This window comes from Nycticebus coucang, chromosome 5, assembly GCF_027406575.1.
Source record: "Nycticebus coucang isolate mNycCou1 chromosome 5, mNycCou1.pri, whole genome shotgun sequence".
Lineage (NCBI taxonomy): Eukaryota > Metazoa > Chordata > Mammalia > Primates > Lorisidae > Nycticebus > Nycticebus coucang.
In genome coordinates this window covers 108,000,412-108,017,793 of record NC_069784.1, presented here as the reverse complement: position 1 = coordinate 108,017,793, position 17,382 = coordinate 108,000,412, and the positions used below count along the sequence as shown (strand labels likewise).

The 17,382-nt window shown below is 38.2% G+C and overlaps 1 protein-coding gene across 8 annotated transcripts in view; it reads right to left on the bottom strand.

The window, feature by feature from the left end:
• The window catches only part of AKAP7 (A-kinase anchoring protein 7), a 208,351-nt gene that overhangs the window by 176,469 nt on the left and 14,500 nt on the right, over positions 1-17,382 (bottom strand). For all 8 annotated transcript variants that reach the window (XM_053591930.1, XM_053591923.1, XM_053591926.1 and 5 more), the window contains exons 3-5: positions 13,395-13,528; positions 5,052-5,188; positions 1,165-1,325 (exon numbers count right to left, since the gene is read on the bottom strand). In XM_053591930.1, coding sequence (XP_053447905.1) covers positions 1,165-1,325; positions 5,052-5,188; positions 13,395-13,528 — 432 coding nt within the window. The remainder of the gene's footprint in view (positions 1-1,164; positions 1,326-5,051; positions 5,189-13,394; positions 13,529-17,382) is intronic.

The following is a 17,382-nucleotide window of genomic DNA, read 5'->3' as shown; positions in this document are numbered from 1 at the left end:
CGTTGTGGTGGGCATCTGTAGTCCCAGTTACTTGGGAAGCTGAGGTAAGAGAATCACTTAAGCCCAAGAGTTTGAGGTTGCTATGAGCTGTGACACCATGGCACTCTACCAAGGGCAACATAGTGAGATTGTCTCAAAAAGAAAGAAAAAACTAGCTAAAATAAAAATACGTATACTCCAGGAGAATATAAGGAACTAAACACCAAGTTCAGGATGATAGTTAAATGGAGACAGGCCAAGGGATGGATTAGGGAAGAGAACTCATGGTGCAGTTAGTTTATTTACCTAGCTTCTGTTTTGGTTGGTGGGATCTCATTATTATCAGATTATTTTTAAATAGATAGACAGATGGTTGGGTAGATAAAAAGAGGAAAGGAATGGAGGGAGGGAAGGAAAGAAAGATTAGAGGGAGGAAGAAAGATAGATTAAAAAAAGAACACAGATAAAAATGGACCAAGCATGGACTAATACGAATAACATGTTATGACCCAAAGATTATTGAATTTAAAATGAGTTGGCATGAAATGATGTGACAGGAATGAAATGAAATGAAAACAAAAACTGCTGTCAAACTCAAAAGTCACTCATCTGGGTCATGGTTTTTCTTCTTCTTTTAATACCCTGACACTTGGAATTGTATTTCAAAAGGCAACATGTTCTCCCATAAACAGGAGGCCTTCTGCCATTACCAATGGACATGCTGCTCTGAAAGTGGAGAGGGGAATAGTATAAATGGAAATCTTGCTGATTTCCCTGCTTTCTCTGGAATAGGGATGACAATTCCCACAAGCCTTTGATAGGCAACTGGTGATTCTTCATTCATTCAATATGGATCAAGTGCCAACTACATGTCAAATGTCATGAGAGGCACTGAGAGTCTTCAGACTTAATATTTGGACAGTCTTAAAAAAATACCTAAGTCCAGTATACCTCCTTCCAGAAAGCCCCCAAATCAACATATTCCTTAACTTCAAGAATCAAAATATCTTTTCAGGCCCTTTATTTAGCCATTTACTTACACAGGCAAATACCAAAGCAGCTTATTGATAAAGTAAGGTTATAAAGACCCCCAAAGATTAAAAGATGTCAAATCTCCATTATGAAAATTGGGGGGGAAATTGCTTCTTGAACAGATAAGATTTCTTGAGTATGTTGCTCTTTTACCTGCTATCTCCAAAAGTAGGTTTATGTGATCTCCTTCTGCCAGTTTCACAAATCCAACTTGATTTCCAAAAGTGCCAATCCCTCGAAAGGGCAAAATCAGTTGTTTTCCTTGAAGGATTTCTTCTATGAATGGTTTTAATTCCAAAAGAGCATCAATACCACTAGTAAGAGACAATATATATTTTAGTAACACATTAAGTAATACACAAAACTAAATAAGAAACAAAGTATTCGGCTTTAGAAAGATAAATTAATTTTTATATTTATACTAATTATTTTAAAGCTCACAATACCTTCTATAAATAACCTTTATGAAGAAAACTAATATTAATTTTTAACAAAAACAATGGAAAAGTGAAGTCTTTACTTAATTATAACTGCTATAAAGAAATGAAAGTAAATATTATTTTATAGTTCACAAAAAAATTTTTAATCAAGGAAGTATTACACGGACAATTAAAAAAATTACTGATAACATATCCCCAAAAACATAGCACTTACAAGACCTAGTATTAATGTTATAAAAAGTTCTAGATTCTTGATAAAAGTACTAATACTTACTTATATGGAATTTACTATTTATGAGGTACCAAAACTTAATATATATTATCTTTTAAAATATAATAGATTCTAAAAATAAAACATATAATAGATTCTATAATAAGATAATTTACCATACTTGGATTCAAATAAAATACAAGTATAATAGATTCTATAATAAGATAATTTACTATACTTGGATTCAAATAAAATACAAGTATAATTACATACTCCCACTGCAAGTGTGTAAGTTTGTTATGGCTGTTTCAACCCATGTGATTATACGGCTATCGGGTGTTTCAAATGTTTTATTTTTCTTTGTAAAAACAAATGTTTATCATATTATTGAATAGATGTTATCATATTTTGAATATTTGGAATTTAGGATCTGTTACTTTCATCTTGAAGAGAAGTTTAGTATACATACTCGATTATAAGAAAAAAATAAAATCTCGCTAGAGGGCAGCAGTTACTTAAAAAAGAAATAAGCATCTTCTTAAAGCATGGAGGTGTTAAAACACCCTTCCAGTGAAGTTCCACTGATGTAAATTATCATGATCTATGATGTGTTCATCAAATATTTGAAAAAAGAAAGGTATTTTTCTACATATTCCATATTTTTAATTAGTGACTGATTTTCTGATGACTTTCATATTGTCTTATTCCTGTGTCATAACATCATGTACAATACTTTAGAATGGCCATGGAAATGTCAACACTTCTCACTGCACCTCCAAATCCACATTCTAAATCCAATCTTACCTAAACATGTTTATCTTCATTCAAAAAGACACAGTGAACACATGCTTAATTCAATATTGTCCTTCACTGTGCACTGCAAGTTAAATCATGTGACAACAGCCACTTCTGGCTTATACTTCATAAATTGGGAGAATTCGAGATACTTATTTTAATGAAACTATATGCTAAAGCAGGCCTCAAGATAGGTCAAGATTTTTTAGAGATAGTGAATTCTATATCGTATTTTTCTCTAAAGAAATATAAATGATCTAAACTCAGTCCAACTTTTCAGGTTTCTTAGTCTCATAAATAAGTAAATTTGTCCCAGTAAAAAGCCACTAATTCGTAGAGTAAGAATGGATCACAGAAGTCCCCGCTACTCGGGAGGCTGAGGCAGGAGAATTGCCTAAGCCCAGGAGCTGGAGGTTGCTGTGAGCTGTGTGAGGCCACGGCACTCTACCGAGGGCGATAAAGTGAGACTCTGTCTCTACAAAAAAAAAAAAAAAAGAATGGATCACAGTATCTACTAGGAAGTATCAATGACTTTCAAATTCTTTTAAGTAGAAAAATCTTTTCAAGAATGATTTAAGGAAAGACTTCTATATGATAAAATAAGTAAAAGTATATGCAAGTTAGAAACAGAATTCTGAAACTAAAGTTCAAATCCAAAGGCTGTATTTCAAATTAACTCAAGACAGCCATCTTGCCAAATCAGCAGCTGAGTTTAGTCAAATCTATCCATTTCTATTCCTTTCTTCTACACTGAGGACCAAAGGACCTTAGGCAACATGAGAAATGCATCATTTTAAAAAAATGTCTCTGCATATTCCATATCCAATCTATTGATCAATACATTATTAAACACCTAAAATTTTATATTAAATGTTAAAAGGTAAGAATAAATATAAGAGAAGAAACTGATAATCTAGGTGTCTAGCGTATTTTACAGCATAAAAGATAAACTTTAAAACGTAGGGACTTTAAAAAAAATCCTTCATATAAACAATGTCTTCTCAGAAATTCAACCAATTTCACTATCATTATATAGCTGCTCAAAGTGAGGCAGCACTTTGAATCTCACCATCATTTGAAAATTGACACCTCTGCCCCTCCAGAATGTGAGCTGGCCTCACCCAGTCAGTTGAAGGCCCTAAGAGAAATAACTGAGATCCCCTGAGAGAGAAGGAATTCTGCCTTCAGACTGCCTTTGAACTTGAGACTACAACATCAACACTTCCCTGCCAGACTACCCTGGAGATTTCAGTCTTGCCAACCCCCTCAATCACGTGAGCCAACTCCTTACAATAAAGATACACAAGTCTACACAGACAGATATGGATAGAAATCTATATAGATGCACATCCCGCCAGTTCTTTGGAGAACCCTAACACACCACTCCAACTCACACAGACAGATTCCTTTCTCCTGGCCTGTCATCTTCTTACACCACATTTCCTTTGGCTTCTCTTTTTTCAAGACCATGAGAGCATTTATGTTTTTTTCTATTAACTGGCAAAGTGATCAGCCAAAGTAAGTAAAGTTTCTGCTTCTCTTTGCCTCTTGCAGGGTGCTCAAGGCTGCTCTGGGGTAGATCAGCTTGGGACAGATCAAAATATTGATCTGTAAAGAGATGAGGTTCTACTGTTCCAAAAGACATAACTATAATAATCATAATGGTGCTGGATACTTAGAGTTATTCATTTATTTGTTTTTCTCTCCTTTATTTTTTCTTTTCTTCTCTCCCTTCCCAATTCAAGCCTCGTTCTTCATTCCCTGAGGAGCCATATACATACAGGTAGAAAACAGAAGTAACTTGTAATTCTTTCTGGCTTTGGTTTTCCAAAGAGCTTAAGCTTGATCATAAGACAGTGGATTACACAAGAGGTAACAAGGAAAGGGAGAATCTTTTTTTTTTTTTTGGCAGTTTTGGCCGGGGCTGGGTTTGAACCCACCACCTCCAGTATACGGGGCCAGCCCTCTACTCCTTTGAGCCACAGGCACCGCCCGAAAGGAAGAACCTTAAGTACAGATGCAGTGTCCCACAGAATTGGGAGGACAGCAAGGTTTCTCCACTCTGGATTAGAAAGCAGCAATCAATGACTCATACTAAACATTTATGGCAGCCCCTAGCATGGGGGTGAGGTGGGGTAGGATGGAGTAGAGGGTTTCTAAGAATGACCAAAGTGAAACTGAAGTTGTCCAGTGGCCTAGTAAAACAGCAGCTCTAATAGCTAATAATAGCTATTATTATACCTACACAAAAAGCTCCTACATGTATTGGTACTATTATTTTCTCCATTTACTTAGAAAGTAAATGATTTGCCCAAAGTCAGGCAGCTAATCAGAGGTGGTTGTGTCATGGTTCCAGAATCCTTACCTAGAATCCTAACCTAAATGATCAAACTCCAGAAATGTTTACATAATGAGCACAGGCAAAACAATTATACAACTAAGGGCTACCATTTGATAACACTGACTACCAATTGAAATAAATTATCATAAACAATACTTCTATAGAATTTCAATGCCTCTTTGTGTTCTGCTATATTTATTCATATTTAAGTAATAACTTGGAAAGTAATATTCAAGAAAGTTATATTACTCACATGTTTACTTCATCTTCATTTAACAATCGCATCACTAGCAGGGTAATATGAAAGGAACCATCACCAGCCATTGCTTTAGCCAGTTGCTGATCTTGTTGTATTATTGCATTTTGCAGGATCTTAATTCCTCTTGTAATCTAATCTCACACACATATACACATAAAAGATCCAGAGATTAAGTAAGCAAAATTTCTTAATGATAAATATAAATCAAGAGAAAAAATAAGCAATAACCAACATTAGAACAATGTCAAGACTCTTTCACCAAACAATGCTTACTTGTCTACTTGTTCTCAAATATTCTAGACAGCTAAACTGGACAGTCTCATAGTATGTATAAGTCTTTTTTAAATTACACAATGCTTGTCCATCTTAAAAGCACTGAGCCCAACACCCTTATTTTGCAGATCAGATCAGTGGTTGAGTGGAAAAAATCTCACTGGTCATGCATCTTTTCAGAAATTTGTCCTTGGAATACACCATATAACTCAATAATTATGATCTTTCCTAAGAAAAAGGCTTTATTCTCACCACAGAAAGGTCAAAACCAGCAAACAACATTCCATTTCTGTTAGAAGCAATATTTACTTGTCACCAAGTGAATGTGTTTGAGAACCCATTCCTCATAGCATTCCTCATAGCCTTTAAGATTTTTTTTTTTTTAGGACAACAATAATTTCAACAGGAATGACTATGGTCATTTTTCAGAAATGTGCAGAGGGGCATTACCAATGAGAGAGTTGCAAAGAAGCTCAAATGTGTACTTTAGGTGGCCAGGCATGGTGTCTCAATCCTGTAATCCTAGCACTCTGGGAGGCCTAGGCAGATGGACTGCTTGACCTCAGGAGTTTGAGACCAGCCTGAACAAAAGCAAAACCCTATCTCTACTAAAAATAGAAAAACTGAGGCAAGAGGATAGCTTGAGCCCCAGAGTTGGAGGTTGCTGTGAACTATGATGCCATGGCACTCTACCCAGGGTGACAGCTTGAGACTCTCAAAAAAAAAAACAAAAAAATGTGTACTTTAGGAAAATTGGTCACAGCCTACATTCAAGTGAAACCCCACTGACCTGGTCACCCACCTGCCTTCCCTTCAATACCTGCTCTTCTGAAACCAGGAAGGGGAGTGATGTTTCCTCCCTCCTCCCCTTCCAGTTAGATCCAATTCTAATCAACTTCTCAATGTGAGTGGACTGCAAAGTGGTTTGAACTTGGGCGGCGCCTGTGGCTCAGTCGGTGGGGCGCCGGCCCCATGTGCCGAGGGTGGCGGGTTCGAACCGGGCCCCAGCCAAACTGCAACCAAAAAATAGCCGGGCGTTGTGGCGGGTGCCTATGGTCCCGGCTACTCGGGAGGCTGAGGCAGGAGAATCGCTTAAGCCCAGGAGTTGGAGGTTGCTGTGAGCTGTGTGAGGCCACGGCACTCTACCGAGGGCCATAAAGTGAGACTCTGTCTCTACAAAAAAAAAAAAAAAAAAAAGTGGTTTGAACTTGAAATAGCAAATGCAGAAAAAGAGAGAGAAAAGAGAAAACACAGAAGTCCCATGGGAACACAAGTCCTGAGGCAGCAGAGTGAGTGAGAGAGGAAAGAAGCTAACCCCCACACCCCAACTCCCACCCACAGCAGAAGCAAACCCCATTAAAAAAGCACAGACAAGAAAAAACTGAATCATGAGCACAGCAGACTGGCCTGATACTAGAGTGGCTGTTTTATCGTGAACAATGTTCTCATTATCTGTGGAATGTGACTGGAGAATCACGAGATCCTGTCCTATGATCAGACATCCCATTAACAAAGGTTTTCTCCTTTGAGGCCGGGCACGGTGGCTCCCGCCTGTAATCCCAGCACTCTGGGAGGCCGAGGTGGGTGGATCACTTGAGTTCAGGAGTTGCAGACCAGCCTGAGCAAGAGCGAGACCACATCTCTACTAAAAACAGAAAATCTAGCCGGGCGTTGTGGTGGGTACCTGTAATCCCAGCTACTCAGAAGGCTGAGGCAAGAGGGTTGCTGTGAGCTATGATGCCACACACTCTACCCTGGGCAACAGAGAAGACTCTGTCTCAAAAAAATAAAAATAATAAAAGTAAAAATAAACAGCAGCAGTAGCAACTAAGCCATATTGTGAACTCACTGGGTTCTCGGTACCACAGTAAGCATTTTACACGCATTAGCTCAATGAAGCTTCCCAGCAATCCTATGAAGTAGACATTGATATTTCAGAGCTTTTTCCAGATGTAAGGGAATGCTGAGATTGGCTCACAGGAATAATGGAGTAGCTCAGGTGAATCCAGGTACGCAGGGACAGGCCCACGCCCAGGTCAAGTATTTATATCGGAGGTTCTCAAAACGTCAGACCTCAAAAGAATATGATTACATCTTCAAAACTCAGCTGCTACAATCATTATTCTGGTTTAATTTATGATGAAAAGGTGGCTTAGAATAAAAACTTAGCTATACGGGTGGCGCCTGTGGCTCAAGGAGTAGGGTGCGGGTCCCATATGCCGGAGGTGGCGGGTTCAAACCCAGCCCCGGACAAAAACCAAAAAAATTAAAAAAAAAAAAAAAAAAACTTAGCTATACATGCATGTGTATAATACAGTGTGATGTAAATTAAGGGTGCTACACTCAGAAACTCTGGATGTTAGTCCAAGGTCTGCCAGAGGTACAATACCATACAAAGTCACCTAGTCTCACTCATCCTTGGTTCCTTCGATTGCAAAACAGGAATAATAAAATCTGCATGGCCAACCTTACTGGGTGGCATTAAGGTCACGGTGGAAAAGTGACAGGAAGGTACTTTGTAAGCTCGAATCTATACGTTTGCCTAATATAAGATTACAATACTACCTACAATACTACCTACTGACATTATTAAAATCGGTAGTTCTCCACCAGGGCAATTTTGCCTCCCAGGGATAGCTAGCAATACCTGGAGACATTTTTGGTTGTCACAATTTTGCACGGAGGGGGGGTTGCTATTTATACCTAGTTGAGTTGAATGTTTGCATTTTCATAGTATCTAAGTCTTCATTCTAAGCTCAAGTACTAATTATATATAAATTCAGGGCAATATTCAAAATTCCATCCATTTGTACATTCTCCATTTTAGTGCAATGCCTACATGGTTAAGCTATCTTTAGACAGTTATTACCTTTAAATTGTCCAGTAGTTTATAAAATTATAAATTAAAAAGTAAAATACTTTGAGGACTATTATTTTCTGAGTTAGCACAGTATTTATAATGGAGGATTAGTCTCAAACAGCCTCAAATATATGAAAAGTTCAAAGTTATGGCTTAGCGCTTGTAGCACACTAGTTACGGGGCTGGCCACATACACCCAGGCTGCCAGGTTTGAACCCAGCCTGGGCCAGGTAAACAACAATGACAACTGCAACAAAAAAAATAACCGGGCATTGTGGCAGGTGCCTGTAGTCTCAGCTACTCGGGAGGCTGAGGCAAAAGAATTGCTTAAGCCCAAGAGTTTGAGGTTGCTGTGAGCTGTTATGCTATGGCACTCTACCGAGGGCAACATAATGAAACTCTCTCTCTCAAAGAAAAAAGAAAAGTTCAAAGTTAATATAATCAAGCAATATATTTCTAAGTATGCTTTGATGTTCCAAATTAATTTATATATTCCTTGATATCATCTTAAAATTTTTAATTCTTTCTATTCCTTATTACATTCTTTAAAAGAAAAACACTTCAGAGTCTTCTTTATATGTCATTTTTTAAAAGTACCAAAGTCATAAAAGGCTAAAGGCAACTAATTTTTATAGCCACTGTTTAAAATTCTTATAGTCATTAAAGCTTATCTGTCACCATAATCCCCAGCCATTGGCATTATTGTACAAAGCATATCTTAGTAAAATCTAATACTATAAAGTCAAATTTAAATATGACAGTGAAAGAAACTTCTAAAAATAAAAACTTTATTGAAATCTTAAATATTTCATTCCATGAGTCATTTCTTTGAGTTAAAAGAATAAAAGAAGACACCCATCTGCTAACCATCACCACTAAGCCATATTCCACATGCTTAAAAATAATGCAATTAGAAAATCTGTTGTTTTATCTTCTAAGCTTTCTAATTGACTCAAATCATGTGAGTTCAAAGAAAATGCCTCAGAGTTAGTGTGCTCCTTAAAAAAAAAAAAAAAGTTAGTGTGCTTCTGCATGAGAGAAGAGAGTTGCATTCCCATCCATGGTAGGAGAGTGTCTTTTACCTGATATTTTGATACCAGTTTTGGAATTTCTCCAATCTGTTATACATACTGTTCCTAAATTTATTGCCTCATTCAGATTTGCTAGAATCATCACATCAATTTGCTCTCTAATGTATCTTTTTTTCCCCTAATTTATCTTTAAAGCTGAATATTCTCCTTTTTCTTGCTTGTCCACAACCATGAAAAGAACTTGAATAACTGATAATATATGTGCTCACTTTGGCAGCACTTATACTAAAATTGGAGAAACTGATGATATACCAATAACTTGAGTAAAAGTAAGAAATCATCCTCAAATAGAAGAATGCCGTGTGTCTACCAAGGCCTTAGCACGGGCATGACGGTATCAAATACTTTTACTATTACATTTTCCAGAAAGGAACTAAATGCACTAACCTACTTTCACATTTTCACAAGACCAGCAATTCTCACATTACAAAAAGATGAAATACAGGATTAAATGGAACAAATGCCTTTTAAGATCCCTAAAGAAAATCACCTTTTTCCATATTTTAAAAACATACTTAAAATATTAATCTATTCCTAATTTTAACCAGCTTCTATCCCTTATATTTTTTCCATGTTGGTTCACTTTACATTATTATCTAAGAAAGTATACAAAACCAACATGTAGGTAAATCCAGCCAGAATTACTAACTAAACAATTAATAATAAAACTAAATTCTAGCCGTGTAAGAAGCATTTAGGGTTTATTGTAACACCATCAAAATTTCTTCTTGTTTTGTTTTGAAACGAACATGTAATTGCAGGTTAACAGAAAGATACATCTTTTCATATACTTCCAATTAGCATATTTTAATGTCTTTTCTAATTCATTTTCCAAATATGTTCCTTAAAAATGTGAAATCAAGATTTTCCATTAATAAAGAATTCCAAACTTCTAAGAACATATTTAAAATTAAAAACCTGTATACTTCCAAATACTTTTTTTCTTTGAAACTAGATGCCAACAAGTAGAGGCCAAAAGTAGAGCAACTCATTGTGAATGTGCTAGCTTCCAAAAGCTTGTTTGCAGGTCACTTAATTGGAACTTGGAATACAGTCTTCCATTGAAACAATGTTATAAATGGTGCTTCTTTTCCCAAGCCTTCCCACAAAAGCTCACAAGCAGTTTAAGAAGAAAATGAACATTATATACTTTAAAACAAACAAAACAGGTACTCATGCAGAAGATATAAAACATATCTCCTGATCTTGCCCAATCCTACATCTTCTCCCCATATTTGTATGTAAATTTGCTAAGCTGTTAACTACAAATAAGTCTTGGTGCAGGGACACATCCAAGTATATGGTTTAACCTGCATTTCCCACAATGGGAAATCATCCTAATCCTTGAAAACAAATAATTAGTACTGAACCTAAATTATGAAACCAACATGTGTAACACTGTATTTATTATTTTTAAGCATGCTGGTTATAACCTGTTAGGACAGAAACACATCACCCTTTAAATGACAGCTGGGTGTGTATGTACACACACGTGTGCACCTACTTTTGGACAAGTGCCTGTCTAGGTACTGGGAATGCACCAGAAACCTCATGGAGAAGGAAGTGTAAAGTTACTAAGATGACAAATGACAAACAGCTATGAAACTCACTCTTTGCTGGGGGGGAGAGAGTGGTGGCAAGGAAAGTGGTGCCATTCACCTAGTCCAAGTGGTCAAGGGTGGAGAGGTTTGGGCTGAGAATCAGGCATTAACAAAACCAAAAGGAGGGAAGAGAAAACTCTGAGCTAAAGAAGGTTTCCATGGGCGGTGCCTCTGGCTCAGTGAGTAGGATGCCTGCCCCATATACCGAGGATGGTGGGTTCAAACCCGGCCCTGGTCAAACTGTAACAAAAAAATAGCCTGGCGTTGTAGCCGGCGCCTGTAGCCCCAGCTACTCAAGAGGCTGAGGCAAGAGAATCACGTAAGCCCAAGATCTGGAGGTTGCTGTGAGCTGTAACGCTACAGCACTCTACTGAGGGCGACAAAGTGAGACTCTGTCTCTAAAAAAAAAAAAAAAGGTTTCCCTGGAACACAGGGAGCCTGGCAAGGCCACGGCAGGCCAGCGGAACTCAAGCAGAAAGCGCAGGGGCTGAAGTGGAGAAAGCAGAACAGACAAAACCTGACAGAGCCTGGTGGAGTCTGTCTTTATTCTGCTTTCAATGGGAAAATTAGACGTGCATAAGCGCGTCAACAACACATGTACATTTGGGTTTAGAAAATAATCACTTGAGGTAGGTATTACACACCTACCTCATTTCACGCTTGGAAAAACTGAAATGCAAAGAAATTGGGTGGCCTGGCCGACACCCACAACACAGCCTGTGACCCAGCTGCTGCTCCAGCAAGGTCTTTTGGACGACAAGGCCTGCACTCTTTCCGCTCTGGTGTATCTGCACAGCCTCACGGGGGGAGAAGCAGAAACAAAGGCTACAGCAGCCGGTAAGGTGAAAACTAAGAGCTGCAGACAGAACTCTCTCCTCCCCTTCCTCCCAACACCCTTGTGGCCTCGACTGTAGATCAAAAGAATTTCTCCTTCCTCTCTGTCACCTTCCCCATCTGCTCTGTCCTGCCAGCACATGGCTCCACCAATCTCCCAGTCTTCGCTGGAAGAGGTGAGAAGCAGAACCAGGCCAGGAGGGGAGTGGAGGCAGGCGTGAGGGTGATGTGTGTGGAGTTGTCATTCAGTCCACTAGGAACAAAGAACAGAGGTGCGAAGGGAGAAATGCAAAATGAACGGCCAAGTAAGAGCAACACCTCCAAGTGCTCATGGAACGTCTACATTGAGAGACTCGGAGGCGGAACAATCTCTGAGAAACGAAGCAAAACAGAGAGCCTGGATTCTCTTCCAAACACAAATCACGTGTCCTTCGGGACGTCACTTCAACTGTCTGACGTTCAGTCTCCTAGGCCCTGGCTTCTGTCTGGATGGCGATTAAAGCAGCACCACCTCTCACTCCCTGAGCTCGGCTAAGATGTATACATGATCTTAAATTTCAAAGAAACAACTTGCAAATATTTTAATATAATATATAATTGCTGATTACACTACACTTTGTACCATCTAAATGCTTTTAAGTACTAGTTTACTGTTAACCAGGCAAAGGAATTGAGCATGTATATCAGTACAATCAGAATACGATTCTTCACCGCATCAAATCTAAAATCTCGTGTGGCTAGGGCACTTTGTTGTTTTCATGTATTTGTTCTTCTCAGATAAGCTGTGCCTCTCAGACTAGATACTTTTCCAAACGTACCCAATAGAATTTTCTTCTTTTGATATTTATTTCTTTGATTTCAATGTTGTTTGATTTGATTTTTAAAAATTCATTAGCATTCTCTGAAGATACTCTAGTTAAATAGGAGGAGCGAAGCAATCTGAAAATGTGTCCCGTCCAAGAGAGAATAACCCACAATCAAAAAGAAATTCAGATCTGGTTCCTAAATTGGGCCAAGATGTAAAAACAGCCTTCCAAGTGAGGTGTTCTGTCCTGAGGCATTTTCATTCCTACCACACTGCTTTAGCCATGGTAATTAGATACAGTCATTTTCTCTCTCAAGGGTTTCTTGGTATGGGCTAATTGGCTGGTCCCGTTTCCTATTATTTATACCACATTAATTTTTCAGATTTTTAATAGATTTCTACCAAGCTTAGGGTACAACACTAGGCCAGTGCAATGAATAATTTTTTTTAAACTGTGTTGCAATAATTACTACCATAAACAAGACAAAGCAGCAAGAAACCCCAGTTTGCTTTCTCAACAGAGATTTCAGAATCTTCTTTTCTCAGCTGGTCGCTGCTCTCTGCTTCCAAAGGGCAACTCCAATATAGTGAGCAAAGACTTGCTAAGGACCTTGATGTGCCATCTGGCAACATTTCTTCAAGCACCTTTCACAACATTGCTGTTTAGATATGACTGCTTAAATAACACTTTTCAAAAGTATTATTTAAATAGAAATACTCTCTGTATGGTCCTGCTAAAATGCTACCAAAGACTCATACAAGTTGAGAGCAAGTGGACTTATGCTACATAAGCATTTAGCATACTTTACGTATAATTTAGAATAAAACCTCATAGTCTTATTTATAATAAAAATAGTTTTTAAAAAATAGCACCTCTTTGTTGGTGATCGGAATGGAAAGGAAATAGTTGGGTTGATAATCTTTTTGCCTTTTTTTCTTTATTTGATCACTCTTGATTTCTTCATTTTCTTCACTTCTCTTCAAATTTATTTGAGATACATCAGTGACTAGAAGGGAAAAGTCAAACAACAATATGTCTAATACATTTAAAGAAAGATAATAGTCAGAAAAAAGAAACAAGCAATAGGTAAGTAGTAATCATTCATAATTATCACTTTCAAATCGAAAGGAGAAATTGGCAAACACTTCTGTAAAGGACTTCATAGTAAATCTGACATGCTTTGCAGATCATATCATCTCTATTGTAATTATTCAACTCTGCTATAGACAAAACATAAATGAAAAAAAAGGAAAATAAAAACAAAACATAAATGAATGAGTATAGCTGTGTTCCAATAAAACTTTATTTACAAATCACGTGGATGGCCAGATTTAGCTCACAGGCCAAAGTGTGCTAACCCCCGATCTAAAATATAGCTAATTCTTCTTCTCTCCTCCATGCCATAATTTTTACATTAGGCAAGATCATTTTCCCATATGTCCTGCATATGTATATTTGTGACTTCTAGGACACAATCAGATATAGCACTGCCACTGCCAAGCTAAACTAAGTTTAGTTTGTGGCCTTTGTCACACTACAAACTATTTGTTGAAAAAAATCAAGAAAATGCTTTAGAAACTTTCATAACAATTAGGCAGAATAATTTTGTCTATTGAATTTAATTCTCATTTTTGTTTTGTTTCTTTGAGACAGGATCTCAATTCTGTTGCCCAACTGGAGGCAGTGGCATCATCATAGCTCACTGCAACCTCAAAAGCCTGGGCTCAAGTGAGCCTCCTGCTTTAGCCACCCAGAGTGCTAGGATTACAACATGAGCCACTGTGCTAGCCACTGTTTCTCTTTGAAGTACAAACAGTAAACAATTGCTTCTTTTTTCTTTGAGGCAGAGTCTCATTTTGTTGCCCATGATAGAGTGCCATGGCATCTTACCTCACAGCAACCTCCAACTCTTAGGCTCACGTGATCCTCTTGCCTCAGCTTCCCAGGTAGCTGGGATTACAGGCGCCCACCATAAGGCCCAGCTATTTTTAGAGATGGGGTCTCACTCAAACTCAGGCTGGTTATCAAACTCCTGAGCTCAGGCAATCCACCTGCCTTGACCTCCCAGAGTGCTAGGATTACTAGCGTGAGCCACCACATCCAGTGTCAGTAAACAATTTTAAATGAAATGCCTTCAATAGTATTTTAATGTTAATTTCTACGAAAAATAGTAGAGCATGTTTAAATGTAAAGACTAAGAGTCTGTAGGGATAGACATGCTTTCTACCCAGAACTAACATACACTTAGGAGAGCACACGCTGGTTTCTCTTCAGACTGTACACATCTTTCACCTTTTACATACTTGTGAGATCTAGAAGAGAGGGATAAACTAAGAGCAAGGGGGCCTGAGTAATAAATCTGCCTGCACCATTATGAATTAAGTATGAATTAGGGCAAAATTATCTGATGTGTCTGTGCCACCGTGATCAATTTTGTTCATGATATCTCTTCAAAAATAGAAAAAATGTATTTAAAATACAAGTGATCATTAGCTTCTTTTACACAAGTAAGCTTGTCAGAGCTTATAAATTCTATGGCTAAGGAAGAGTTTGCGGCATTCTCATCTGTTAGGAGAATTATCTGAATTGCCTCACATATAATGCCACTGGGTTTTATTGCTTATGCGAGTCTTGAGGGTTTGTTTTTTTTGTTTTGTTTTTTTTTTAAGAGATGGGGTCTCCCTCTGCAGGAGGCTAGAGTGAAGTGGCATAATCATAGCTCAGGCAGCCTTGACCTCCTGGTCTCAAGCATTCTTTCTGCCTCATCCTCCCCAGTAGCTGGGACTACTGATTTAGAAATGAGGTCTATGTTGCCCATACAGTCTTGAACTCCCGGCCAAAAACAATCCTCCCACCTAAGCCTCCCAAATTGCTGGGATTACAAACATGCGCCACCATGGCCTGATTTATGCAAGTTTTTATTTTTTTTTTGTAGAGACAGAGTCTCACTTTATGGCCCTCGGTAGAGTGCCGTGGCATCACACAGCTCACTGCAACCTCCAACTCCTGGGCTGAAGCAATTTTCCTGCCTCAGCCTCCCAAGCAGCTGGGACTACAGGCGCCTGCCACAACGCCCGGCTATTTTTTGGTTGCAGTTCAGCCGGGGTGGGGTTTGAACCCGCCACCCTCGGCATATGGGGCCGGCGCCCTACTCATTGAGCCACAGGCGCCGCCCGATTTATGAAGTTTTTAATACAGAAAAATCAAATCAGTATGTTGTAGAGCTGCCTGCAATTTTAGATACCTAAGAAAAGGTCCTAGATTTGACTATAGAAACATGAACTAAATGTACTAATTTTAAACAGAAGCCATAAACTAAACAACACATATATTTTAAATCAACTTCTAAATACATTTCTAGCCCACCTCCACCTACTGTTAGTATAATTGGTACTTTGGAAACGGAAACTAATTTAATACAGTCTGGAACCAGAGGGTCTAGGGTGGAATCCTGGCTTTCCCAGTTGCTAGGTGTGTGATCTTAAACAAGTCCTATAAATTTTCTTTACCGGAGTTTCCCCGCTATAATTTTAGAATAATAATAGCTGCCTCATAGCGTCTTTTTGAGGACTGAGTTAATATGTAAAAGCATTTAGACCACTTCCTGGTGTAAAGCAAGCACTATTATTAGCTATTATTAGATATTACTCCAAATTAGACATAACTAGGGAGATACATCTATATCTACTAAAGATCATTTAAGCAGCTATAAACAGAAGATTAATAAAACTATCCATTATTTTTCATCATCCAGACCATTTGTGCCTTCTGTAAGTGTGAAACATGAACAGGTTTTTAAAAATTAAATACTGAGGCCAGCCGAAGTGGCTCATGCATGTAATTCCAGCACTCAGGGAGGTCAAGGTGGGTAGATTGCCTGAGCTCAGAAGTTCGAGACCAGCCTGAGCTAGAATGAGACCTCATCTCCAAAAATAGCCAGGCACTGTGGTGGGCATCTGTAGCCCCAGCTACTTCGGAGGCTGAGGCAAGAGAATCACTTAAGCCTGAGAGTTTGAGGTTACTGTGAGCTATGATGCCATGGCATTCCACTGGGGCAAGAAAGTGAGACTCTTGTCTCAAAATTAAATATTGAAAAATAAATTTCAAAAGCAAGACACCCATTTTTTAGAGTAATGTGACTAATCAATTCTAAATAAGTTTCCAGCATCTGTCTCTTACATCTAAGGGTCTAAGTCAGGACACAGAGCCAACTCCAACCAATACAGGAAGCTAGGATAGTGAGAATCAGACAGTTATCAACCCACACTATAGAAAAAATAGCCCATAAAAAGAAGGAGGGCAGGGCTACAGCCATAGGGAAGGTAACCAGCACTGTGTGTTTCAATTGGTAGAGGCAGCAATAGATGGTGGAAAGGGCACTGGCCTAAAGACCAGTTTTCCAACAAGCATTTTTAATCAAGTCATTTAATTGTTTATCTGGTAACTTGAAAGTCTGACCAATACTTGGAGAAAAAGCTGACTCTAGATCTGGAAATATAATGTTCAAGAGCACTGGAAATTCAAAGACTCCTGAGATCATGTCAGAAGCTCCTTAAAGTAAATCTAAAAGTTCTCCTACTGGCCAAAGATGGGACAATTTGAGCATCAAATAGAATAATATCTTTATCCATAACAATCTAAAAAAATTTTTAAATGCCCAAGCAGGCCTCAAACTCCTATGCTTACAAGATCCTCCCACTTCAGCCTCCTGAATAACTGGGATTAACTCTGACTTTATCCACACAAAAGCAAAATATGTAACCAAAATGTATGTATCCCCATAAAATATGAAAATGTTTTTTAAATGGGAAAAAATAATAACTTCACTGGTGTGAAGCACATCAAATGTTTAAATCCAGT